The sequence below is a fragment of the Hippoglossus stenolepis genome, chromosome 4 (genome assembly GCF_022539355.2).
Source record: "Hippoglossus stenolepis isolate QCI-W04-F060 chromosome 4, HSTE1.2, whole genome shotgun sequence".
NCBI lineage: Eukaryota > Metazoa > Chordata > Actinopteri > Pleuronectiformes > Pleuronectidae > Hippoglossus > Hippoglossus stenolepis.
Genome location: NC_061486.1, coordinates 5,172,897 through 5,200,824, shown reverse-complemented (window position 1 = coordinate 5,200,824; position 27,928 = coordinate 5,172,897). Strand labels below are relative to the sequence as shown.

Genomic DNA, 27,928 nt, shown 5'->3' with positions numbered 1-27,928 from the left:
TACAAATGATGAGGCAAAATGTGACAAGGTTTTATTTTGAACCAGAAAAAAAGAGTTTGTATAGTTTTATAAGATGTTTGCCAGGGGGGGAGAATGGAGGGCGAGGATTGGCTGTGCCGCGGTGTCACTCACGTGTGGGCGGTGTCAGCAGAGGATACTTCCAGTAAAGTCGTGTCACGCTGTTAAACGCGCAGAATCAACAGACGCGAGCACAACATCACCAACCGACGCGAAGTTTTTCTACTTCCACATGAGCGAACTTTTCACCGACACGCTTCTTCTGTCTGTGTTGTTTTTCTATCCGGGGGATGTAAGTGCGGAGCTGTCGCCCAGGAGGAGAACACTTTTGCCGGACACATTCCCGAATTCTTCCACTTTCCAAAAAGCGACATTGTAACTTTTTTCCCTCCGGAGCTTCAGTTCTGTCGCATTTTCATGACATTGTAACATTTTATCTAATTTTTTTTTATTTTGTGGGCTCCGTCACCTCTCGACCATGGCGGAAGCGGCCCCGCTGCCACACCTGGTGGAGATCGACCCGGACTTCGAGCCCCTGTCGCGGCCCCGCTCCTGCACCTGGCCCCTGCCGCGGCCGGAGTTCATCAACCCGGGCGACTCCAACACCTCCTCGCCGGTGCCCTCCGTGAAGCAGGAGCCCGCCGGCAACGCCGAGTTCATCAACAACCTGAGTCTGCTGGAGGAGAGCGAGGACTTCCCGGAGCAGAAGCCGGTTCTCCTGTGCACCGACTTCCAGTGTCAGGAGAGCTGCGTCCACCAGCAGCAGCAGCAGCAGCATCAGCAGCAGCAGCACCAGACCCCGCAGCTCCCGCATCAGCAGCAGCAGCAGCAGCAGGTGCCTCTTCTCTCCTCCCCGGTCGGGTCCTCGTCCTCGGCGGCCGCGGCCGCAGCTGCCGCCGCTGCCCAGAGGAAGAGCAGCTCCTCCCGGCGGAACGCGTGGGGGAATATGTCATACGCAGACCTCATAACCAAAGCTATCGAAAGTTCCCCCGAGAACCGACTCACTCTGTCCCAGATTTACGACTGGATGGTGAAGAGTGTGCCGTATTTCAAAGATAAAGGAGACAGCAACAGCTCTGCAGGATGGAAGGTACGTGGTTCCTGACTTTGTGGTGCTTTTATGCAGGAGTTGCAGTGTGTTTAAGTGTGTGTTTGTGTGTGTCTGTGCGCGTGTGGCAAAGCTGTGCCACTTCTTGCACAAACTTTTCCAACGGTGTGTGAAAATCCTCCAAATATATTCTTCAACGTGCCTTATGCTACATGTTTAAATCTCACAGTCAAATCTCTCCAGGGGCTTTTCTCTCCTGCACTGATTTCTCCATCCCTAACTTTTTTCATTCCTTCACCACAAACTTTTCTACACTGGCATGATAAGAGCATCATGCATGAGGAGTGACTGTTCATCATTTTCTGGCTCCTAATTCCCGGTTCTTTGTGAAAACATCCCTCCCATTGTCATCCATCCATCCAGTTCATGGCAATTCAGTTAACTGACCAATTGGCCCCCGTGACCTTACACAGTCATCTGACCTCAGTATGTGATTTATACTGAGTCTGCTGACTCAACCGTCCTGAAGCCACCACTCAAAAGTGCTTCAGCAAAAGTGCTTGGCTTAGTTTTTTATTTGAAAAAAAAAAAAGTCCAAGGCCACATCGCAGTTTTTCCATGTGTGCCTCCATTGAAGCTGCGTGTGGACGTCCTGTGTCGTGAGGAGGGAGATGCCCAGGAGCGTTCATGTGTCCTGGAAGGCGTCCAAAACATTACACAAGGGAAGGACTTCAAAATTTTCTGATGTGGTGTGACAGGCCCTCCCACTGAACACTATTGAAGGGCGTAAACCTCCCTTCTGGAGACGCACAGTTTCACTGGTGTCTGACAGTGAATTGATGACAGTCTACTCTCCCAGTGGGAAATCATACTGAGCCCCCCTCTGTTTTATGCCGTCTGGGCCGCTGATGAAATTTAAAGCAGTTGTCTTTCTTCCTTCTCTCCAGTTGTCTTCCCCCGACACTGCAGACTCCCATGTTTGATTCATGTGCTGAGAGATGAACTCATGTCCGTCACAAAAACAAGCAAGAACTCCCCTTTTTTTTTTTAACGGAGTCACATATACAGATACAAAAAACAAAAAAACAACTAAACCACAACTTTAATAATTCACCAACTATGTTTTTCAGCAGCACGCGGCTCCATATTCACTCTGTTTACAAAAAAAAAAGCAGAAAAGGTGAGTGTGGAAGTGTCAAACCTGTCAGTCAAATTATATGAGGGTGGAAAAACCCCCTTCTTCAGTGTAAACAAAGCGGTTGCCGGGCAGACGTGTCACAATAGGCGGTGATATCGTCCAAGTAGGTTTGGTCTTGAGGAGAAAAGCATCATCACAATATCATCATATGGCTTTGTTGTGGTTTGTAGGTAAGAGAGACGTTAAACTTCAAATAGCACGTCAGTCACACTTTGAGTGTGTGTGTGTGCTCGACATGACACAACGCTGTGGTCATCACTTTGTCAGCGATACTCATTGGTTACAGTGTAATTAAGAAGTTATTCTATAGCCGAGTGTAGTTAAGACAAATGGCTTCAAGTTAATTGTCTCCAGCATCATTAACTACAAGAGTAGATCATTTACATTTCAACAACAGAGGCACGGAGGCGAAGATACCTTCATTAATACGCCTATAAATCAGAATTTTCTCCCCATCTCTACGTCCGTTTGGCAGTTTCTGTGTGACTGGCGGCCCGGCGAGGGGCACTCAGCCACCGCCGCCTGGGCTCGCTGCTTATCCTGCCATGTTGGGGGTGTAGGCTGAGTAATACTGTGGGAAAGAAAAGTGCCATTCACTGCTGCGAGGGGAGTTATTCATAGAGCTCCCCTCGGTTCCACACAGGGGGGCTATCACACATTGTCTCCTCAGAGTGAGCGTACTTACAAGCCGAGGACAGAAAGCCTCTGTTGAGAATGTGGAGATGTAAACTGGTAATTTGGAGATTTTTCTGTTGAGCGAAATGTTTTTTTTTTGTTGTCGTGTTGTTTCTTCCCTTAATGACCCTTTAATGTAAAAAAGTTATTGAATCAATTAGTATTTTTATAATTTCTCTACACACATACTGGAAAATAGTTTTTCCAGTAACAAATCTGTTTTTTTTCCCAGTATAGTAGTGAAGCTGTTCATCCTCGACAACCCTCTTATGTTTTGTCTTGATTATAAACAACGACATGTCAACCCTTCAAAAGCGAAGCCAAAACACCTTGATCGCCCCCTGGTGGCTGGCATTTTCCTCAAAGATGGTTTCTGTCATTGTAGGTAGTTCTTATCATATTTTAAGCTAATTTTAGTTCTTTGATGATATGATCAACTTGATACCGCAGCATGTCCCTACTGCCTAGACACATGATGTCACCTGCACAATATGGCGTCGCCTGTATCCAGGATATATCAGCTTCATTTTTGTACAGTGAGAGGAAGAAGAGACACGTTGTCCATCATTATTTACAATCTGATGTGACACGACTGATCGTATAAATCTAAATTAAGTGGCACACTTTGTTTCACAGACACCAGCTTTACAAACTGACTACAGCCATTCAAACTCTTCCACTATCAACCAGTGAACCCTCAAGAGAAAATAAATAAATACTCAAGTTCTGTGGTTTGTGGAAATATTGGGCAGATGTTCACTGGTTGACAGTTAAAATATACAGGCTGATTATTTTGGATGTTTCACTATGAGACGTTGACCTCAACGACAGAACCAAGGATCATTTCCCCCACTTGACTGATCTCACTGCACAGACGCCGCTCTCCTGAACCGAACTAACTGCAGCACATTAAGTTTTCATTAATCTTTGATTAGGGCTGTCTGATCTGTAATTGTTGAAGGCCGAGCTTGTTTCACAGCGCTGCTGATCCTCCGCAGTTGGTCGTGTCGGAGCTGAGTCATGACAGCCTCCACACTTCCCGGGCCTTCTGCAACAGTGTGAATTTTGAGGACAGTTGTGCCAGGTGGGACCAGCTTGGAGAGGCTCTGCAAGTGGACTGGACACTGGCCCAGGCCGCTGTCCAACAGGAAGAGGAACAGATGGCACGAATTATGTATCACCAAACCTTTCTGCCGAGCTGGTTATTTATTTGTAATAGACTCGTTTGGACTCTGCAAGATGTTGAAAAGGGCTGCAGCACACATGCATTAAGGCAGGACAACACACAGTACATACTCATCCTGGCCTGCCTGCCAAAATCTGTTCTTTCCTGTACTTCTCTACTATACGTACGTCACCACAGGGTAAATATTTGGTTTCAGCAGGTGGAGCTTGGCGGCTTTGATGTCGGTATCGAGATCAATTCGGTCATAGGTTTTCTCTGTACATGCTGCTCTCTTGACCCGAAAATTCCACAGCCTATGCTGGTAAACACTCCCACGGGTCTCAAAACAAACTGCGCCGCAGCAGACAAACAAGAAGGTCCGAGCAGGTTGTACAGCAAGCGATACGGGGGTCATTACCATGTTAATGCACCCACTGACTCCGATCCCACTTCACTCTTACTGTAAACATGGAGGGGGTATCGCAGGGGACGCTGGGATAGGTCAGGATGGGAGTGTTGGAACAGAGGACAGGCCTCATGTCATGGATCTGATTTGATATTCATGAAATTTCAGGAAACTGAAACCTCACATTCAAAATATTCAGGGTTTGTGAGGCCGATACAGAATCTACCGTTAGTAGTTTTTCAATCTATCTCGATACAGATGAGTGACCACGAAGTTTTACAGCATAATCAGCCCATCTAATAATAATGCATCTAATAATAACAATGTCTAATTCACACTTGTGTGTTTGATATATAGATTAGAAAAGTGGATGATCACAGTCATGTTTTGCTTCACAATATCATAATGTAGGAAAGTGCACTCAAAAGTTTTTGTGCTAATGTCTGTTTGATTATTCCAGTAGCTGAAACACTTTATTATAATAATGCAAAATTAATGTAAATTTAATATTAAAGTATTCTGGCTTGTTGAACTGCAACTTCGCAGGCAACACAAGCAGAGATGTCTCAGTTTGTATGACATTGTTATCAACACACAGATTTATGTTCTGTGCTTTAAGCAGACGTGTGAGTAACCTGAACTAATTGTTCCCATGAATACAGCTTAAAGAAATACAGAAGCTAAAAGAATTAAGGCGTTAATCCTGAATGAGCACAAAGCTGGTTTTACTTGATCACCAGTCGCAAACTGCCTGTTTCTGTGGGTCTGAGTGTGTATTAGTTGGAAAAGGATCTGGACAGAACAGCAGTCCTCCTGTTTCTACTGGTTACACACACACACACACACACACACACACACACACACACACACACACACACACACACACACACACACACACACACACACACACACACACACCACACACACACACACACACACACACATCTCACCCCCCTGAGCCAGTTGAGGAGTCCAACCTTGGCCTTGCCCCAAGACATGAGGGGCAGCTGTGTTTCTCAGGCAATGAGACGCAGCTCTCCTCGCCCTCCTCCCCATTTCCTGCTCGCACTGCCACCGAACTCCCCACTCCTGGTTTTCTGCCTCTGCACAAAGCCGGCCATCCCACACTTGGCGATTTACGAAGGGGGTAAACGGACGCCCCCCTCGGTCAAACCCCGCCGAGCAAACCGCTCACTGTCTTCAGAGGGGGAAAAAAAGAATTAAGAGATAAAGAGAAAGAGGGCGAGAGCAGTGGGGAGACTCGGAATGCTCTAAGTTCAGACTGGGTGACACTTGTTAGGAGTTGCATAACAAGACATTTACTGGAATCAGGGAGCCGCAGGCCAAAGTCTGGTGCCACTGGTTAGTCAGCGGAACTGTGAGGCACTGTTACAGATATGTGGGATGCTAGTCTCGTGTGTGTGTGTGTGTGTGTGTGTGTGTGTGTGTGTGTGTGTGTGTGTGTGTGTGTGTGTGTGTGTGTGTGTGTGTGTGTGTGTGTGTGTGTGTGTGTGTGTGTGTGTGTGTGTGTGTGTGTGTGTGTGTGTGTGTGTGTAAGCACATAACCTGGGCCTCATAATTAAAGCCCTGCTGCTGGCAGATGCACAGACACAATGGCAGACAGACAGACAGGCCGACACAGGGAGCATTCCAGCACAGGCTTTTATATCGTTCCTTTTTTTTTATTTTTTATAGTGGCGTGATATTGTTCCTTTCCTTTTCTCTCCAGCTGATTTTAATCCAGTATTTCCTTACAAGTGCCCTTTTTTTTTCACCCCCTTTGCTTTTCAAATCACTGGATGTGCTGAATCACCATGGCTGGCACACACAGGGGTGTTAAAAAGCAGCTGAGTGCTGATGAACAATACCCGTGTGTCTTTGTTCTGCCATGTGTAAGATGCCCTCAAGATAACCGTGACTGTGTTAATGATTATTTCTCAATATCGAATAATATTTTTCCCTTTAACTGAGGAATTGATGAGTCAGTTTTAAGTCAAAAAAGTTGAAATGCCCGTCACAAGTTTCTAAAAATGAAGGTCACCGTAGTTCGAAACTCCAAAACTAGAAAAGAGTCTTTTTGATTGCTGAAGTTTAGTTTGATCAAAAGTTTGTTTTTAAGCACAAGATCATAAAGTGCGTATGTGCTTTAGGCTCAGCCTGTTTTTAAAATATGAGTGAAAAAATATTCAGATTCTAAAAGTGATGTAACCGTAGCCTCAAAGATTTCACAACATGCACGTTTGTTTTCCTCTTGGCCGCAGCGTCGGCATTCTCTGTTGTCATGTCGTCTCTTTTCCCCTTTTGCCCAGAAACATTTTTAGGAAGTTAATCGCTGCCTCAAACCTCAACAGACCGAAGGGAGGCAGCAAAAACAGGTCAGTGTGGCACAGCGGGGATGTCACATGGCGTTTGAATGTTTACGTCTGTGCATGGTACATGCGTGTTTATTTGTGGATCCGGCCATTCTGGAGCTATGACGTCACATCACTTTGACCTCAGACCGCTATGGACGATTGATTCCACGTGTGTGTGTGCTGCCGGGGTCATAGTTGTTGTAAACATTTAAATGCATGTCCAGAATGTCGTGAAAGAAAACCAGTAGGCGACGACAAGAGCCGTGAGACGGATAGCACACAGGGGAGCAGGTCTGCCGCAGGGGACGTTGTTAGTCCGTCTGTCTGGTTGTCGAAGAGGCTTCACAGTTATAGTCATATTCACAACAGGCATATTGTGTTGGTGTAATGCAGCGAGTTTCTTTTTTCACTCAAATAACGTGCACGGCCTCTTTAACATGTAAATAACTTTAAATTGTCAATAATTACGATCGCTGTTGCTACATACAACAAACACCCACAGTGTTTATCTGCTGGGGGTTGATTTTTCTCTTTGGTGGTTCCAAACCGGCTGTTAAACATTACTCACTCGAGATTTTTTTTTTTCGACACCAAGGACTCGTCTTGGCCGCACCGATCCGAGCCACAGCGGAAAAGAAAAAAAACATATTTTTGAAATTCTCTCTTAATAGAATTTATGATTCGGTGAAATGTTATGTAATGAATTCCAGTGCTCGTCATAGCAAGGAAAGACATTTTGTTTCTATCATACAGATTAAATTTGAATTTGAGTCCCTCTCAAAAAAATCCCATATTGGATTATATTTTTTATTTTAAGAATATTAGATAATACTCAGATTTTTTCCAGAGAGATAACATATTTTCTTTGTATGCATTAGACTTTACTGCTATTTGAATAATTTTTCATTGCTTTTGTTGCTCTTAAACAATGCTTGTTAGAGTCAGGGGTCAATTAATGCCAGTAATTCAGCAACTTCCCTTTCAAGCCCCTTTTCCATCAACACCCACTGTTATCTGGCTTTTGTCTGCACTGGATACGATAGGAATTCACTCCCAGGTCACGTAGAAGCAGACGCGGGTTTTTATTGACACTGAGGTTGCACATTTTCTGGCGTCACATTATGACGTGCATTGAAATTCTTGGCATCGGTGCGTAAATATCTTTGAACGTTTGTGCTCTTATTGTTTTTTTTACCTTTGCCTTTGTGCAACACTGGCACAACAGCAGGGTTTCTGATGCATTTGTTCCCTGTGCGTTAGAGACGTTGAAGATAATTTACCAGGAGAAAATAAACTAAGTTAAACTACTTTACTGGCAATGGGAAATGAGTCAGTCGCCTTTTTTTAAGCAGGTTTACCCGCATTTAAAAACCTGCACAATTTCCATAAAACCGAATGTGTAGTTAAACAAACTTAACCATAGTACGATCTATTCAAACTGTAGGATTTCTGTGCTGAAGATAAAGATCTCACTGAAGTGATATTTACATCCTCTGTCAGTGACCCCTCTGGTTCCACAGCTGATGGCTCTATACTTACAGAGCCTTTATCTCACGGAAAAGGTCCCAGGAAAATCCCCCTTTCATTTAGTGAATTCAAACAAATCATGTCAAATGTCTAAACTGGTGTTTAAACACCCACCTCACGCGCTGGCACCACTCAAACTCCGCGGCGCTCCTGCCTCCAGAGTTTTGTTTTTGTTGCGTCCTGGCTGTGTACCAGGGGACAGAGTAAACGATATGAAAAGATACGAGCGGGAGTCGGTGCCCACACAGGGCGCTTTACGCTAGAGTCGAGAAGATGGTTGACATCCAGCTCCACTGTCAGGTAAACAGTCATTTAGGGTGAGTCATGTTGTTTTGTTTTTCCCCCGTGTGGGTTTGGTAGTAGCGGGATGGGAGCACGTGATCGTCTCTTCTGGGCTGTGGGTTTGCCCAGGCATGGCGGTTTGTATTCACAGACTACACTGTTGCTCTGTCTGTCGTCTCATCTTCTCATCAGAGGGAAAAACTGGGAAGAAACAAATCTCCTGTGTGGTGAACAGGAAGACCTCAGCATTGTTTGGGGGGTTTTTTTTGGTGCGAGAAGAGGAACAGTCGTACGGATTCTAAGTAATTTCACCATTCAAGTGAGAAGTGAAAGAACTCGATGCTTCTTCACACGTGAAACACGTCATATACCTTATGTGTGTGTGTGTGTGTGTGTGTGTGTGTGTGTGTGTGTGTGTGTGTGTGTGTGTGTGTGTGTGTGTGTGTGTGTGTGTGTGTGTGTGTGTGTGTGTGTGTGTGTGTGTGTGTGTGTGTGTGTGTGTGTGTGTGTGTGTGTGTGTGTGTGTGTGTGAAGTGTCTTCAGGCACACAGGGAGTGAGCAGAGCAAAACTTTTTTTTTTTTTTACGGGACCGCTCACCGCTGAGGGCCCCAAACCACAGGCATTACCCAGACCCACATTGTTGTGCAATTCCTGCCCTAAAGCGATTATGCACGGTGCCTGTCAGACTGGCCTGGCATTATCTCCCCCCGTTACATACATGAACGCTGTCTGGGGCTCTGTAGCTGCGTGGCATGCTGGGAATTTAAATGCGCACTTTATTGAAAAGTGCCAATATGACTGCAGCATCACACACAGCGGGTTCTCCGCTTCTGTTGCCGCAGGAACTGATAGTTTGTTTTCAAGGTCAAAGTGCGTAACAGCGTAACCAAACCGCCCTCGGGAGTGTTCAATGTAGGTTTGCATTGGAGTTGCGACATTGAAGCGCTATTGTGTGTTTGTTGTAAAGCGAGGCCCTTGGCTGACATGGTGTTCGTAAAAAAGAAAACACCCCACTCAGGGGAGAGGAGGGGCCGCCAGCAGTTAGGTTTCAGTCTGCGAGCTCATTCCACAGGGACTCAAACAGATTTTTACAAATTGTCCAAAAAGTCCAAACTAGACTCTCTCTCTGCAATTTCCAAAGCTTTTACTGAAAGCTGAGAAATGCAGTTTGTCTGGCTATTAATAGATTGAACTTCGATGTACTGTACAGTCTCAGTGTGGCATCTTTAGTTTCAAGAATGCCTGCTCAATCAGATTCCTGCGCTGAATTCGAGGAACTGCAGACGTACACATGTAGCCACACTTGGACTCATTTTTCTATGAATGACTCCTTTATGGCCCTGATAAAAGACAGATAACAGATACATGAATGAAAACACTAGATTTGGTGTTGGGAGAATCTAGAATCATTAATATTTTCATTGTATTTTAAGACACTTTTCCATCTTGTCATCCATTATGTATAGCACTTATCCTTTGAGGGTTGTGGGGGGGGGAGCCAATCCCAGCTGACATTGGGGCGAGATCACCGGTATATTGTGGGGCCAACTCAAGACGATTTCAGACATGATCTCCAAAAACATATTCACACAATTGGGTCCGGAATTCGAACCGGGCCATGTAGAGGTTTATTCTTAACAGCCATAGGAGTAATATGAAATTGTTGGTAAGTCCTTGACTTCTTCTGGCAGGATCTACACATTCCACATCTTGTATTCTGCACTAATATTAGAGATTAAATATGGCTGAGTTCATAAAATCTGTCTTTTGCAACTCATCGTTTCTCTCCAGCTTTCTTGATGACAAAAAGATCAGAATTGTAGAAAGACTCCAATCGCAGGAAAAAAATCATTCATTTGCACGTCACATTCAAACGTTGCAGAAATTGAATGTATTCATTGTAATTATGTATTTAGATATTTACTGTCAGAACATGCAGTTAAATTCAGTGGGTGTCTCTCTCCCCCATCTGCTCCTCTGCGTCTTACGGGAGGCGAGTTTCAGCCCGATAGGAAGTGAGCGCTCTGAGAGCTGGTCGGGTTATGCAGCAACACAGTAGTGATGTCATCAGAGTCAGGGGCTTCTTCCTCCTCCAGCGTTCCCGTCATTTTTTTCATTCTTCCTCTTCCCCTCAGAGTTGGGAAACAAATAGTTGTTGTTGGTTTTCACAGCTTTTATAGGATCATTTCACCACAATACTCATATTGAGATACTGTGGTGATTACCCTGTGGTTCCCTCATAATCGGATTAATAAATACTGTATGGGCTTCAGTTAAATGGAGCCAAAGTCAATACTGGAGTGAGGCTTTGGTTTACATCTCCTGGCCTGGCCTGTACGGCTGCCAGCTTGATAATGGCCCCTCTGATTGGGATGCCAGGTCCAGGTCTTGGTGCCCTGGTTTTAATGTCACACTTGCCGTCTACTGTTCCTCACAAATATGTGAGCCGTAGTGATAAGGGGGTTTTCTGATAGTCGCCGGAGGAGAGTTTGAATGTTGAGCTCTGTAGTCAAACAGACGGATCTATTAGTTCCAGGGGAAATGAAAACACCCAGCGGCACTTTTTAAGCTTTTAGTTTTGTTTTGTGAACACTGGACTTTTTCCAGGCAGCAAAATGAACACATGCCAAACGTGAAGCTGATAAGATGAACGATTCCTGAGAGTCACAGACAGACATCAGGCCGATAGCGCTGTTGTAACAGTAACAAGGAAAAAGAACAGCAACACGAAATAATAATAATTGATGAAGGTTAAACAGACTGATATGTTAAACATTAGTTCTGCATTGAAAAAAGATAATTTGCTTTTAACATAAAAAAAAAAAAAAACATGATTATTTCTGTTTACATAACCATGACAATAAGAGCAGAGTCTGTTATGGTACTTGTTCACTTGATACAATCACTGACATATTATGTGTTGCTGTTATTTCCTTTTCATAATGAATTCATGAAAAGAGCTACTTTGGGATGATGGACTATATAATGGCTCCGCTATGTCTCATAGAGTTAGTTTTTTTTCTCTGAAGATAGTTTGTATTTGTGGCCCGAGATTGAGTCAAGCTAATTTTAGAACCAGCAAACGGGTAAGTACATCACAGCTCGATTTACAAACCGCTTCACGGATTCACATATCCAAGGACATTTAAAAGCAGAAAGGATTAAAGGCCCAAATCATTTTCCTTTGTGATTTACCCACAGTTCTTCACTTGCAACCATTTGCCTGCTCAGTCTCTCACAATACAAAGCGAATTAGCATTGCAAAAGAAATAAAGCAACACAAAGAAAGCCTTCTGCCACAATCTCATACACACACCTCATTAGCAAGTGCTCATGTCATAGGGATATCCGAAATTTGATAGTTGTATCAGTACCCTTGAATCCACACAACTCTTTCAAAACATAAAGGCAACAGAGGCTGCTGCACACACACACACACACAAACATTGTGCAAGTGGTAGTTTAAATTGACTGTCAAGGTGACAGAGCAGTGGGGTGAAACTATTCATTTAGAAATTGTTTTGACACACTCCACGGCAATGACGGCAGCTTGTCTGATGCAGAGAGCCGTCGCTACATTAACCCAAACAAGATAATATGAGCCCTTTATGAACACTGTGTGTGGAACAGTGGCCCAACAGATGCCAGCTGTCGCGATACGCAAACAATAACGGCAACATTTCAGGATGTGTGCGTTTTGACATCACGTTGTTAATATGAAGTCGGCAATTTAAACTCGCTCACCTTGAATCCTGTGTACAGATCCAGATGCCTGTCTTTGTGCTGCTCAGATAAGTTTCCGCCGTCTCGGTTGACGAGCTCTGTGGCACCGTTTGCATGCTGCAGGCTTTGATAATCTGTGTCAAATGCAACAATGTCTCCATATGCTGGTTATGGTTTTTAAATTTTTCAAAAAATGTGCCGCAGCCATTCTATGTATTGTTGTTATTTACTGTGCCTGCCTTCAGATTTGATGTCAGACCATAGACTGTAAATAAAGATGGATGATGGATCTCCACCTCCTCCCACTATTTAGAAATTAAGCCAAAATATCCTGAATACGAACGCCGCCATCAGCGTGTACTTTGACTTTTTATTTGGTCCATGCCCCATCCTCTAACATGGAGGAGGCCTTTACTGCAGCCAGTCAACAGGGGGCGATCAAGACACTTTGGCTTCACTTTTTGGGGAGCCGTCAAGTTGGGCTTCTTAATACACAATCTGTGTGTCGGACTTTTTTTATCTCTTATTCATCCTGCTTTTCAGTGTCATAAAACAATCCTCTCAAGATCAGATAAGATATTTCTTTATCAGACCCAACACGGGGTCATTTGCTCGATCGCAGCAGCAAACGTGCAACTCTTTAAGCGAGTGAACATTTATTGTTGCAATCAACATTCAGCCATTAAAAACACCTCGGGGATATCCCCTGTGTTTGTCAGGTTGAACTGGGGTAACAAGCTTATAAATATAGCCGCCCCCAAACACTCCCTTCACCCTCCCTTCCTGCAGCGGTGGGTCAGGCCTTTGGACGCAGGCCGCCACACAGGCACCCAGCAGAGGTCCACACACTGCAGCTTTATCCAGGCCGAGCAGGCAGCGGCCCAGCCCAGCCGCTCCGCTGATCAGAGGCGAAAAATATCCCCGCTCCACAGACACTGCTCTGTGCATTTACAGACGCGCATTGTGTTGCGCATAGCAACACATGCACATATTTTAGCATGGTAAGCTTTGCCAGCACAACCCGGTCCCTGTCTGTACACATGAGCTACGTGCGGCTCCAGTCTGAGTCAGGAAATCAGCGAGCGCGCGAGAGAGAGGCAGCTCAGCGCGTAAACACCGAGCTCCGACTGCTGCTAACATGTTGCTGGGGTCATTATTTCAAAACTAGGTGCAACAGTTTTCATGAACAGCATGTGTTCAGTCGGAAATAAACACAAAACGTAACGTGAATCACACAATTATTCTCAGCCAAGGCCTTCCAGGTCAGGTGACGTTAGAGGAGAGAGGTCAAATCTACATTATTATACTGTAAATAATGTTTCATATACAGCAGAAACAGTTTTTTTTTGTAAAAGCACTGAAAATATTTAAAGTGTCATGAAGTGGAACCATTAAAAAGAGTCGAAGCGTCAGTTGAAACTTTGATGAAAGTAGTTGATGCGTCAGTTGAAAGTTAATCACGTCCAAAACCATATTGGATTTTAAGTTTCATAGCCAAGAAGTAGTAGTAGTAGACTATTTGACGATTTGATTATGTCTTTAAAAGTTTTAATCTATGGTCAGTCACTCGGTCGGCCAAGTTTTCTGTCAGAGGGAATTTGTCCACTTGTCGGGCGACGTGTCGGCCAAACCAAAGGGAAACTGCAGATGATTTATCATTTTCTCACCAGGTTCTGTTTGTTTGGATCCATAACAAGGGCAAATCTCAAGTGGGGTCACTTGTTTCTAAGATGTACAGTGAGAGCTGTATCTGCTATTGTAATCCTGCTGGAAAAGTCTACCTGGACGAGGGCCCCTCCTTCCTCTTTCCTCTTGTTTTGCCCTGTCAGACTCCAGAGTTTTGATTAGGAAGTGGTGGCTCTTGAACCCACGAGTCTCTCACGTTGCACCTAGCAGGGCTTCGACTTTCTGCGCAGAAACCCGAGGCATCGGTGGGATCGGTATCAGGACCGGCCAGCTCTTCCTGTGCGGATACAACGCAGCAGGAAGTTCCCTAATAGCCCCTCCACTCCGCTAAAAATCTCACACTATGATACCGTGACAAGAGATGCTAAAGTGTCAGTTGGCTTTGCTTCTTCTCGCCATATGCTCAAAACCACTCGCATGACTATTCATCAGTTGTCTGTAGGTGATCACCATTCACTCAGGCTTCCACGTTCAGTTGTGTGTGTGTCGGGGGGGGGGCAGGCAGTCGGTTGCACTCAGATTCCTTGCAGAGGATTGTGAAAAGGAGATCCTGCCAAGAGGCCGTCAGTAAATACATTTGCAGACGGATTTGCTTCTGCATGACTTGCGTTTTCTGCCTCTCCATCTGTGCTTTCCAATAGTCGTATTTCTCAGCGTCTGATAATGAGCAATTTTGGACGAGGTACTTTGTGGAAGTTGTCGCCTGCGACTCGCGCTCGTAAAACTCTAAAGTGAATTTAAGGAGCTCCACAGTGAGCACTCTGTGTCCGAGGCCCAGCTCTCTCCCCTCTCCCCGTCAAATTGAATTATTGGAAGTTGACGTCAGCCGGTGAGAAAAAGGACTCTCTTTTTTTTTTTGCCCTGCAACACGAGTGTGCGATCAGCTGTGGCGAGTAGTGTACGTGTATGATATCGCAGAAGAGCAAGAAAGACAAGTAAGAGAGAGGAACAGGAGACTTACAAAGAGGCAGGATGGAGCGAGAGGGCAGAAACAACCTATTTCTGTCTCGAACCAGATCCTAGGGTCAGTTTCCATTTTTAATCTGAAAGTTTTTAAAAAAACAAATTGTGGTAGAACAGATTTCTTTTTATATCCCTGCTAACAGTGACCTGTTTATTCCTCAGCAGCCAGACACACCTAAGGTGCTGTGTTGTGTTGCTTTCTCCCAGCAACATTAATGACAACAGTCATTTCCTACCTTTCTCCAGGCTGTTTTAATCAAACCGACCATGTAAATAATGACAAAAGGCCCAAGGTTTTACATTTCCTGTGCCCTGCTTTTTTTTATTTCCCCTGCCTTTTATGATCATTGCTGTATTGACTTTGGTAAATAGGTCAGTGATTATCCCTGGCCTGTTCAATACTGGTGCTGATGATAACTTATCAAACTGCAAACACATGAGGTCATCACAGGCTATTTTGATTGCTCTATGAATGTGCTAATGTGAAGGTGTAATGCTTTTTTGTGACTGTGTGCGTGTGTGTGACCAAATATGCATGAAGGTCAATAAATCCGAAGGTTTCTTAGATATTCTGACGGTTTTCCTTTAATTTCCAATAAAACACATCACTTGAACTATCAGCCTACAGATTAAATACTGGAAATATGACATATACAAGCCCAAACACACCAATAACAAACAATCCCATGAATCAGAAGGAACATTTAAGCTGGACTTGCAATTCATTAAATTTTATCTTTTAATTATTGACTGTAGATCTCAGTATACCAGAAATCTTACCTCTGCCTCACAGCTTTTTCATATGTATATTTTTTCGAAAATAAGGTTAGAAAACCGAATAAACTTTTTCTACAAATATTTTATTTAACAAAAGAAGCAAAACTTGGGAAATCATCTTCAGAGATGTGTCGATACAGACACCAGCATCGGAAAGTTATTGGCGGTACTCAACTCTATGTACTGATATGATACCAATGTTTTTAAAGTTTATTAGTTTTCTTTTCTCTGAAAGAATTTTGACTTAATTTGCCAAAGTTAAGATCAAAAATCAGAAAGTTTCTCATAAAAGAAGGAGGCTATAAGAGCACAAATCTCACCAGACATCTGATGTCATCTTTCAGCACTTGAAAGCTTTTAGTTCTCTTTGCTCCAGATACTTTCTCTCTGCACCAAAAACTATTTAAAGTGGAGTTAACTCATGTTATTCGTAGCCAAGAAGACATGACTCTATAAAAATAACCATTACCTCTTGCTCATGTCTGGGTTTCTCTCTCCCTAACTCCAGGCATTATTATTATTTTGGTCTCATTCTATTGAAAGTTTACCACAAAGCGCCACCTTTAGCGAACCTGCTTTTACAATCTGATGGAATCGCTTGTAATCGGCCTCTGGATCACCGGAGTGCATCTGACTCTGAGGGAAGAACAACCCTCTGTGAGCACATCTTTTGATGACTCTGTGATCTCGGTGATTGCTAGTCTCCCATCAGGCCGCCATCTCACCTGGAGCTGTGTGCTCAGCCCCAGCTGATGTTAAGCAGGCAGACCTGCTGAGCTGGTGTTAGCCTAATAACAGGTTTTACACATTTTCTGTCTTCACCGCACTGCTCCAACTCAGCCGGACTCAGCACAAAGCTCCAGACATAATCAAGCTTCAGCTTTATGGCGTCTTACTCCGGCGGTTAGAAATAGTGCTCTACCTTCTCTATAGGTCGTCCTCTCTGCAGCCGCAGACATTACACAGAAAATAACTACTTTCACTGGAAGAACACACCTCCTGCTCAGGCTGAGTAATCAAAGGTGAAAACGTCTGTTCAGGACAGCACCGTTTCTCTAATGAGCTCACGGGAAATAGTGCAGGCAAACCACATTTTTTTTTCAATTTCATCACTTCCAGATCTCTGATAAGTGCATGTGAAACTGCTCAGAGAACCGATGGCGTGTGGGTTTGAACCTGCTGCACGCTCTCAGTCGGCGAGCAGGGAGCAGGGCTGCAGACTCGTCATACCTGTAGCTGCATGGCCTTTGCAGCTGAGGTTTCACTTGTGGCTTCGCTCGATTCTAAGCAGCCCTGCATGTAGGTGGTGTTGCTCCCTTCTGGGGCTTTTTTTTCTTTCTTTTCTTCTCATTAGATCAGTTGACATTTGAGAGACTCTGAGCGTGTCTTCAGTTTTGCTGCAGGTGGTTGGCTACTGTTTGCACAAGAAAGCAGAGGAGGAGTGGAGAGAAATGGAGAGGAGATATAAGGTGAGATGGCAGGAGAGGATAAGGACGAAAACTACAGGAAGGAGCAAGACAAACACAGGGGGTGAGAGGAGGACAAGGAAGGAAACATGATGAGGAGAGATGAGAGGAAAGAGGGAAATGATTTGCAGAAAGGAGGAGACAGGAGGTTAAATGACAAAAGATGTAGAAGGACGGAGGGGACATAAGTCAAGGCAAGACAGAGAGAAGAGGAGGAGGGAAACTGAATGAGGAAAGGAGAGGACAAAGCAGGAGACAAGAGGTGTAGGAAAAAGGTGAGAGAAGGGAATAAAAAGAGGGAGGCGACAGGAAAGGGAGGGAGGAGACGAGAAATAAAGAGAAGCAGAGAAGGAAGGAGAGGACGAGGAAGAAAACTGAGGAGGAGGAAGAAAAACAGAGGGGGTGAGAGGAGGACAAGGAAGGAAACAAGATGAGGAGAGGTGAGGAAAGAGGGAAACAAGGTGAAGAAGGGGGCGACAGGAAGTGAAAAGAGAGGAAGAGATCTAGAAGAAAGGAGGTGAAGGCAAGAGGGGGGGAGGAAACTGAATGAGGAAAGGATAGGACAATGAAGGAGACAAGGTGAGAGAAGGAAAGAGGGAGGAGACAGGAAAGGGAGGGAGGAGACAAAAAATAAAGAGAAGCAGAGTAGGAAGGAGAGGATAAGGAAGAAAACTGAGGAGGAGGAAGAAAAACAGAGGGGGTGAGAGGAGGACAAGTGAGGAAACAAGATGAGGAAAGAGGGAAAAAAGGAGGAGACAGGAAGTGAAATGAGAGGAAGAGATGTAGAAGGAAGGAAGGAGGTGAATGCAAAGGGGGGAATCGAACTAGGAAAGGAGAGGACATAGATGGAGACACTGTGTGTAGGAAGGAGGTGAGGGAAGGCGGGAAGGAGAAGGGAATTAAAAGAGGGAGGAGACGAAGAAAGGGAGGAGAAGCAGAAAGGGAAGGAGAGGAAAAAAGAGAGGGTGATGTAGCGAACACTGTCGCCTTTCAGTGGAGCTGCCAGTGAGGGAATTTAAACCAGCACAGTGTGTTCTTTACTGGTCCATGCCCACTCTGTCACACACAACCCGTCTTTCTCTCTTCCTTTAAACAGCCCCCACTCAAAACACACACACACACACACACACACACACACACACACACACACACACACACACAACATAGCCAGACGCACTGCAGTCACTTGTTGAGTGGTGACGTATCCAATCATGTAATTCACTTTCAGCTGTGACATGACAAAGTGATCATTACTCTCATTGAACAGATATAGTGTGACATCAGGGATTAGTGCCTGTTGCTAAACATAAACTGCGGGGGCGTGGGGGCTGAAGGAGGCGAGGCGGGATGGAGGGGAGGGCGAAGGCTAAATTTGCGGTGTCCGCTTGGCTCACGACGCTGCGGCTCCGCATTCCATGCCTTTTTTCACTGCCTCCCCGACCGCCGTGTATCCTGTGAGGCAGGAAGTCAGCTCTGCTTCCTGTCACTGTCCGCTTTCATGTGGTCACTTCCTCGTGTTTTGCCAGGGCCGCTGCAGCTCTGTTGACTCAGAGAGCAGGAGGTGGTGCTCCTGGCGGCGGGCTCGGGCAGAGCGGAGAGACCTCTGCGTGTCGCGTGGGTGCCATTTGTTATGATTGCATTCCTGAGTACAACATAAATATATTCACATGAACTATTCATTAGCTGCAAGTGTGTCAATATTATTTTGAGCTCCGAAAAAAGTGTCTCCTTTATTCTGTTGCATTTTTTGTGGCGAGCTACAGGAGATGGGACGGCGCTTTTGTCGTATTTTTTATACAACACAAGATAGGATCGTCCTCTGGCAGCAGCAGCAATCAGAGTTGGGTTGTGTGAAATCATGGGTTTTGTAACCTTCCTGAGGAATGTTGATTGTGATGGCTGGCTGGCTGGGAATCCTGACTTTACTGTTTCCTAAGAGATACTAACAAGTTGGCTGTGATTACGATTGAACTTTGCACACAGTGATTAGCAGGAATGTTCAGATTCCTGTGTACTGCAGCCAGAGATAAATCAGTGTCGCATACAGTCGCAGGATTCAAAGGAAACGTGCTCTGTTTATTTGAAAAGAAACCAAAAATCTATAAAAAGTCAAATATGTCTAAAAGAACAATAAGTACTTCGGCAAATGTGGAAGTTGTGTGTCTTTGTGTGCGACTGTGTCCTCGTACGTGTGTTCCCAATCGCGTGTGTTGTCAAAGCACGATATCGCTGGCTGCAGTGGAGTGAGAAACAAAACCAACACCATACTGCGCTGCTGCTTGTCGTCCTGCCATTCCACTAAAGCCATGAGTTGTCACTCGCACGCATGCTCACACACACACCCCCCCACAGAGGCTTTCGCATTGGCCGCACCAGCAGACACCCTCAGCCCCGCTCCCCATGCAGCACACCGAGTTCTGGTATTTCCCATCAGAGCACTTTTTTTAATGACCCCCCTCGTGCTTCCTCTCTCTTTTGCGTCACGACTTTTGAACTGGGGTTTCAAACGTCGTGGGTCGCCGCAGCGCACCGGTGTAGCACTGGCTGTAACATAAGCCAAAATAGAAACCAGAGCCTCTGAAGCAGAGTTTGTCTTTGTCGTTCCTGTCATCGGGATGATATAGGGCTGCAACAGGACATCCCGGCGTCTGCGCTCACATTGCAGTCATTCCTCGTTGCAGCACAGCTGAAATTACCAGCACTCTTAGCGGTCATGGGAAAGAGAGGCTCATGACCAGAATTTACTCCTCGCCTTTTGTCATAACTGCCGATGTGGGGCGGGAGGAGGGGTCGGGTGGGGGGAAAGCATTCGCTCGGCTAATCAGGAAAGGCCCGTCACGTCCCTCAGATCATCCAAACGAGCCGGAGACCATCGGCTGAGGCAGTCGGGTCATTTGATTCGGAGGTAATTTCATTCACTTGTGAAGGGCCAGTGTTCAGAAGAGCCCTCATGTGCCCTAGAGCCTGAGGTCTTCCAGTGGAGAGAGGGCAGAGGTGGACAGATGGAAAAGTACAAAGGGAAAGAAGAGGAGGAGGTGGTAGGAGATAAGAGAGGGTTTAATGAAAGGCACCGTCAAGAATTATCCAGTTTTCTCTTATTTACGTCATTTATCTGCAGGTTTTTAGAGTTTCTTGAAAATCAACATTTATCTGATTGACTCTGGGGGAATTTTTGGGGATAAAAGGAAATCGAGTATATCGTCATCTGAAAATGTAATCTTAAATTGCTCTTACAATGGCAACCACATTTAAGACGCACCCCTTTGACGATGTCATCACTTCCAGCTTGAGGGGCACAGCTCTAGACATTGGGAAATCTACATCCTTCAGTTTTGGATTGTGACAAAACAGGAAATTTAATGACATCTCCTTGACCCATGGAAAACTAAACAGCTCATTGATTCGTTTGTTTGAAAATTAATCATCAATTAAATTAGTCATGGTGTAGGTTAGAGTTACAGATGAGACTTCACAGGAAGAGATGGAAGAGATGAGGAGAAGCTGAAGTGGCGAAGGCTAAGCTGAGGGCAGACTGCAAGCCAGATGTGAAGCAGTGACTCACCACAGGATTAGGCTTGATGACGTGAGCCACTATGCACGCTAGGCTCTGTGTGTGTGTGTGTGTGTGTGTGTGTGTGTGTGTGTGTGTGTGTGTGTGTGTGTGTGTGTGTGTGTGTGTGTGTGTGTGTGTGTGTGTGTGTGTGTGTGTGTGTGTGTGTGTGTGTGTGTGTGTGTGTGTGTGTGTGTCGGGAGTTCCAGCCTTTCCTCCAAAACAACAAGCTCTACGCATGCACAGTGATGTCTGGCCAAGGCTCATTACTTCATGTTACGGGCCCGGACACAAAACAAGCCGGGGCCATAACGGAGGCAGAGTATAAATTATTCTTTGAGGGTAAATGGTCACTTTAAAAACAGTTTTTTGCGATGAGTTAAGAGTTTGAGGCTGAAAAACAGTCGAGTCTGATAAGCGCTCTGTCCCGGTACACTCGCTCAGTTCCAGTAAAGTAGGACAGAATCGGCAGCGTCTCACTTTCTGTGGTTTGCTCAGCAGACGTTCGCTCAATATTCTCGCTCTTCTGTTTGCAGTGTTTTAATAATGCTTCACTAGCTTCCTGCACAAAAATTAGTTTTTCCACTGGGGGTGTCACCAAGCAACGTGAGAGTGCAGAATTTCCTCTGTAAGGAGGAAAGATTAGTCTGTTTCCTACCTTTGATTCTGTGCCGGTGCAGACAAGACATGTAGTCAGCTGGAATGTGTGTGTTGGTACAATGGTGTTTTACAAAGGGCCCCTCTGTTTTTATAAAGAAAATAAAGGCCCACTTGTACAGAACGTTTGATGATAAGAGCGTTTTTCAGACTAATCCTCTGTCCAGGAAATATTGCTCATGGAGTCAACTTCTTAACACCCATTGTGTGCGTGTTTGTGCACATGTGTTTCTTTGAATAGCAAACGGTATTAGATTGTTGAATGACCTTAATATCTCCTCTTTCTCCTCCGTGAGTCAGCTGTCAATACGAGGATGTTTGTAAAAGAGAAGAGAACCACCTGCACAAGGGGGGGATTTACACTTGGAAGCTAAAGCAGATCTGAGGTGTTTCTGGTAAAAGGGCAAACACAAATCTCTCCATTTGTCTTGTGCTAACCCAGATTTTCTCATCTGTTTTTCTGCAGAACTCCATTAGACACAACCTGTCGCTGCACAGCCGCTTTATTCGCGTCCAGAATGAGGGAACGGGGAAGAGCTCGTGGTGGATGTTGAACCCGGAGGGTGGGAAGAGCGGCAAGTCCCCACGGCGCAGAGCTGCCTCCATGGACAACAACAGCAAGTTCACCAAGAGCAGAGGAAGAGCAGCAAAGAAAAAGGTAAACAAAGGATCCACTTATGCTCTTGTATTCAGGGAAATTGGATATTTTTTTAAACCGTACCAGGATTTTCTCTCCACTGTGTCCTCAAAACTATATATTTTTAGCATGATTAGCATTGGATATAATGCTGAACTCTTAACATATATAGAAACATATGAATGTAATTAAAAGCTACATTGTAATTTCTGACTCTTAAAGCCGAAATAGATTAACAAAGAATGATCCTTTGTGTTTGGTAATCATATCCACATGCGCATTAATTGTTTGCCATAATCCTCTTGCCTGTAATCATCCTCTGAATAGTCATTCCCAAGCATTCTGGGTCTGTGATTTGACACGATTGTTTAGATGTTTTATTCCAAGTGGTTTCAGCCTAAAGCATATGTTACACCGTCTCCCTGTCTCCCCACAGCTGTCCCTGCAGGGAGGCCCTGACGGAGGCGCAGAGAGCCCAGGCTCCTACTCTAAGTGGCCTGGCAGCCCCAACTCCCACAGCAACGATGACTTTGATGCATGGAGCAGCTTCAGGCCTCGGACGAGCTCCAACGCTAGCACTCTGAGTGGCCGCCTCTCACCCTTCATGCCGGAGGATGATCTCGGGGAGGCAGACGTGCATATGGGCTACCCAGGTGCCCCTGGCACCAAAATGACGGCCACACTGCCCAGCCTGACTGAGATGACAGGCTCTCTGGGACACAGCTCTGAGAATGTCATGGAGAACCTTCTGGACAACCTGAACTTGCTCTCGCCCAACAATTCTCAGGTTGGAGGAGGGGCGACAACCCCAGGCTCCTCCCAGTCCTCCCCGTCTCCCATGATGCAGCCGAGCCCTGGGTACCCCGCGTACAGCTCCCCCAGTATGGTCACACAGCCTCAGCAGGAGTATCGCAAGTGTGGTTATGGACAAGCGGGTATGAACGCCCTTTCCTCCATGCCGCTGCAGACGCTGCCAGAGAGCAAGCCCAGCTTTGGACCCAGTATGGGCCAGTACAGCTGCCCTGCAGGGCTTCTGAAGGAGCTGCTGACATCAGACACAGACCAGCACGGAGATCTCATGCCGTCAGTGGACACTGTGGTGTCTCAGTCCAGTGGAGGCTGCATGCTGCCGCCATACAGCAGCAGTCAGCATGCGGCCAAACACATTGGAGGAGGGAACGGTCACTTGCACAGTCTCTCTCACACTCATCCGCACAATGTGCACAGCCAAGCCCCAGTCACGTCACAAGCTATGAATGGCCGCTTGCTCATGTCCCTGAGCCACAGTGGGGGCACCTCACGTTTGCCTACAGCCAAAATCCCTATGCAGATGCCTTATGGCATCTCCAGCCACCTCAGCGGGGGAGGCATGCCTGGTGGCTTCTGCCCCCTCAACACCAACGGATACGGTCGACCAGGCCTGCCACCACCCTCACACCCAGAGAAGCTGCCCAGCGACTTGGACGACATGTCCATTGAGAGGTTTGAGTTTGACATGGAGACTGTCCTCCATGACACTCTGATGGACGGGGACTCACTTGACTTCAACTTTGAGCCAATGGTGACCCAACAAGGTTTCCCCCACGGGGTTAAAACCACCACACACAGCTGGGTAGCCGCAGACTGAAAAAAAGAACAGTCCTGTTCATCTGGATCATTGTTGTTATTGCTGTTTGGATGTTAAAGCCTCGTCCCAGTTCAATCATCACCTGCAGTTTTCTAACATCAACTTTTCTGTTCCAAAAAGACTTTTCTGATCATTTCCGTGATCTGCTGAGGACGCAACACCATTAGAGACCCTGAGCTGAAGACAATAAAACCAGGATTCATTTTGAAATATCATAATATTCTGTACAAACAAAGTGCCAAACATTTTTGCCTTAACATAAGAGCCAAACTGAAACACACCTCTCTGGTTTACTCACCAAGGCTAGAAATAGAAACTGCCAACTTCATCTCGTCATCATCATCATCATCAGCAGCAGCACAATCTGTGGACGTGCACAAGCTCATACCATTCTGTTTACTGTCTCCACAATCAACCTTTGTTGTATGTGCAGTTTAGTGATAATTGATCACCACTACGGGCAAATTATGAAGGTAATCTGGCTCATGGGTTTGTGACCTGATATGATTTAAAGTGAGAATTCTCAAGGGATCCTCGGACGATGTTACATAATGTCTCGCTTTGTTATCGCCTGAATGTACATAAAGTCGTACAAAGTTTGTAAAATCAGGTCCGTAGTGTATTTTATAAGACTGTAAATAGTGTTTACAGAATTGAAGCAAACATTCAAGGCAGCAGGAGTGAGCTCACACACAAAACTGGATCTGATTCTTTTAAAAACACGTGTCAGGTGTTTGAGAATCCTTCTCAATCAGGCTGTAAAATGGAAATAAACTCAGATTTCTTGTACATATATTAAGAATGTATATTAAAATTATGTAGTAGGTGTTTACTAGATTTAGTATATATATATATACATATATATATATATATTTGACGGCTAAATTATTTGAGGTTAAGATAGATTTATGCTGGTGCATAACCTGCACTCAGACGTCAAAATAGTTCTGAGACATTTGTCACTCTGACCCTTAATACCACAGGGGCCTATTTATTGTGCCTAACAAAGTAGATATCGACTGCAGGCTTGAAGGGTTTTATGTTGTAAATGTCTACGGTCCAGATGATACTCAAATCCAAGAGAATTGCAGCGAAGTCTTGATTTCCAGTTCCCTGCTTTTACAAGAAGAAGCGAGCGAGGGAGTGTAGAGTTAGAGACAATGTTTTGGTTCCTGAACGCTTCGTGAATCGTGAGCAGGTCGAGGCAGGTTCGATAAAAGACGTCCTGAGTCCAAGACCTGCTGGAGATTGTCCTTAAAGACACTGTGAGCAACCAGCCTGTCCCCTGTTAAGTTCCAGAACTTTTTACATTTTCTTATTTGTCTCAGAACGTTCGCGTGACTGATTTTTAAATTAGAACAGTATGATTCCTTCTTAACAAGACTCCACTTTCACTCTGCCTCTACCTCTACCTATCTCTGTCTTTTTAAACATTTATTGGTTTAAACATGTGATAGCTTGATAGCTCCGAACGTCTTTTTTTTTTTTTAACAAAACATTTATTTTGATTAGTTTATGAAGTTTCCCCTGAAAAGCGCTACTTAGATGTTAAGTATTTTATCTAGCTTGTATATTTGCATTTTTCGGACCTGCTTTTCCCACTTATTGCTGTACTAACAATGAGCTTGTAAGCCAGTCAGTGACTTATTACGTGGCGACCTTAAGTAAAGATGGTATCGTAGACGTGAGTTCTCACAAGGTCGACTGGCGGAAAGACCAAGTGGCTTAGAGATAAACTGAAAACTGCCTATTTGACGTTAATCTTTATTGATTCATTCACTCAGAAACCACATATATCAGCATGCGTCAGTTCATGTGCTGTAAAGGACAGTGGGCAGGAAGTCGTGCTGCCACCTCCAACCGCAGGGGAAAGCTCCTTCCTCAGCTCTGGTGTTTGGTTGAGATGAGAACTTTGCAAACCCCAGTGCTGTAACAGCACATGATCTGAAACAGGTTTGAAGTAACGCCTGGGAGCGAGAAGGTTTACGAAGAGTACAAATGAAATTCTTAACATTTCAAAAAGGCTCTGCAGAGAAGCCGTTCAAGAAGCTGCTGTTTGGCTGTGGTGCCAGGTGTTGCCTTTTCTTACCCAAACATGCCATAATGTACTATAGCCAAATTTGCCTTTTTGAAGTTAAAGTGATATATTTAGCATTTTTATCATGTGATATGTTCAGAATTATATATATATATATATATACATATATATTTGTGCCGGTCACTCAAGTCAGGATAAACTATAATGAATCCATGTAGTCAGTGTCACAGGGTTCATTCTAAAAGTAAAAGAGCTGTACTAAGTAAATTATATCTCTACATTTTAAAATTTTTGAATCTATGCATTGTATTCTTTAATTTTATGTTGCTACTGTTATATTTTCCTTTTTTTTTTTGAACTTATGACAGAGATATTTTATTGTAACATAGCGCTGTGAGATATTATGGTGTTGTTGTTGTCAAAAGTCTATGTTCCAGATAGTTATATGGGAAAAAAATGAAGTTTATTTAGAAGATAGATGCTGCAGTGATTGATAGGCTAAGCTTTTGTAAACTGACAATGTTGTATTTCTTGTATTTAGCTACAGTTTTTAGAAAATAGCATCAAAAAAGCAAATTACTGAAAAAAAAAAAAATGTTAAGATACATTGCATTTTTGAAAAATGAAAAAAAACACAATATTTAGTCCTGCTCAGAATGCAGATTCTGGACCAATTTTTTTTGTAATTTTATGAATAGAAAGATATTGCACTTTTACACACATTTTATAACAAAGTGCTCCTCGAAACAAGAGGAAGAATACCCGATACATATTTTAAAATAAAAATCTGTTACATTTAACTTATACAGGAGTAAATTGGAAATATGCTGTGTGATTTGCAATCAATACGAATATGTAACTTGTTCAATATTAATGTATTAAGACCTGAATAAATGTACTTCTGTGTTCAATTACGTGTCTGATCTGTTATTCAACTAGTTGATGTGAAAACCTCTGAGAAAAGAGCTGCTCTGCAGGTACAGACATTCTGTCACCATTGGATATAAAGGCCAGTGAAATAAGCTCAAAAGTTAATAAGTGAACCATTGAATTGAAACTTTTTATATATATATATATTTAAATCCTTTATCCCTAAGATGTTTTTATCAAACCCTTACTACGAAGTAATGTAATTGAGGCTTGTCCTTTTTGTTTGATATTTTTTGACAGTTTAACCATAAACTTTATTATAAATAAATCTAAATAAAACACAAATACAACAGAATATATAAAACTAAATTGTTTACGTGACATGTTAACATGTTTTCTGCATGGTTTACTCTGTAGAAAAAGTTTCTATATCGTCACATATCGGCAAATTTAAATACAGATACCAATATTTCTATAGGCTAATTTTACTATAGTTTAAACTGAGCTAACAAGTTGGCTCCTACTTTTCCTTTATCTCTGTTGGTTACAGAGGCCTCTGGACTTAACCAGTGATTCCCAAAAGAAGTTTGTTGTAGCTGGTTTATATTCACAAATATTATTTTATACCTTTAAAAACTACCATCTGATTCATTTTTTCCTGAGTTGTAACCTAACATAAACTGTCTTTGGCTTGGCAGAAGATGATTTGCAGGCTCACTGGCATGAGGTCACACATCTTTCCAGCTAATAAGGCAGCTGACAGTTCCAGGTCAAAGTGACTTATGTAGCATTATAATACCTTCAGTACGTTTAAGTCTACCAGTATAAATGTGGGGGACTAGTAGCATAAGTAGCATAAGTGGCAAAAACAATTATAACCTATAATCCCATAAGCTGAAAATGAAAGAATTCAGAGAGTAAAATAAGTAAATATTCCTCCGTCATCTTCCATTCCGTCTCCATGCTTAAAACCTGGAAAGTGCACATGAGGATAAAGGATCCCGGAGCAGGAGCTTGAAGCCATGTGCAGAGGCTTGTTTTAAAAAAAAGACTGAAAACTCTACTCGTGTGCTACACTCCCAGTTTCTGGCGTCGCATTTCTTCCCTACAACGATTCCTCCTGGCTTTTCCTTACAGCCACATTCCGCACCATGCACCCCCTACCACTGAACTCAGTCACCCCGGACAGCAAACTGCGCCGCCTCTCTGGACCCACTGACTTTGACTTTGACTTGTACGTAAACGATAACCTTTGCTAGA

At 44.2% G+C, this 27,928-nt stretch overlaps 1 protein-coding gene across 1 annotated transcript; it reads left to right on the top strand.

The window, feature by feature from the left end:
- The first annotated feature begins 147 nt into the window (after positions 1-147).
- foxo1a (forkhead box O1 a) lies at positions 148-26,709 on the top strand. The gene is made up of 3 exons (XM_035154463.2): positions 148-1,108; positions 21,963-22,154; positions 22,570-26,709. The coding sequence occupies exons 1-3, from the start codon at positions 497-499 to the stop codon at positions 23,758-23,760; spliced, it is 1,995 nt and encodes a 664-aa protein (XP_035010354.2). The 5' UTR covers positions 148-496; the 3' UTR covers positions 23,761-26,709.
- The last annotated feature ends 1,219 nt before the right edge of the window (positions 26,710-27,928 follow it).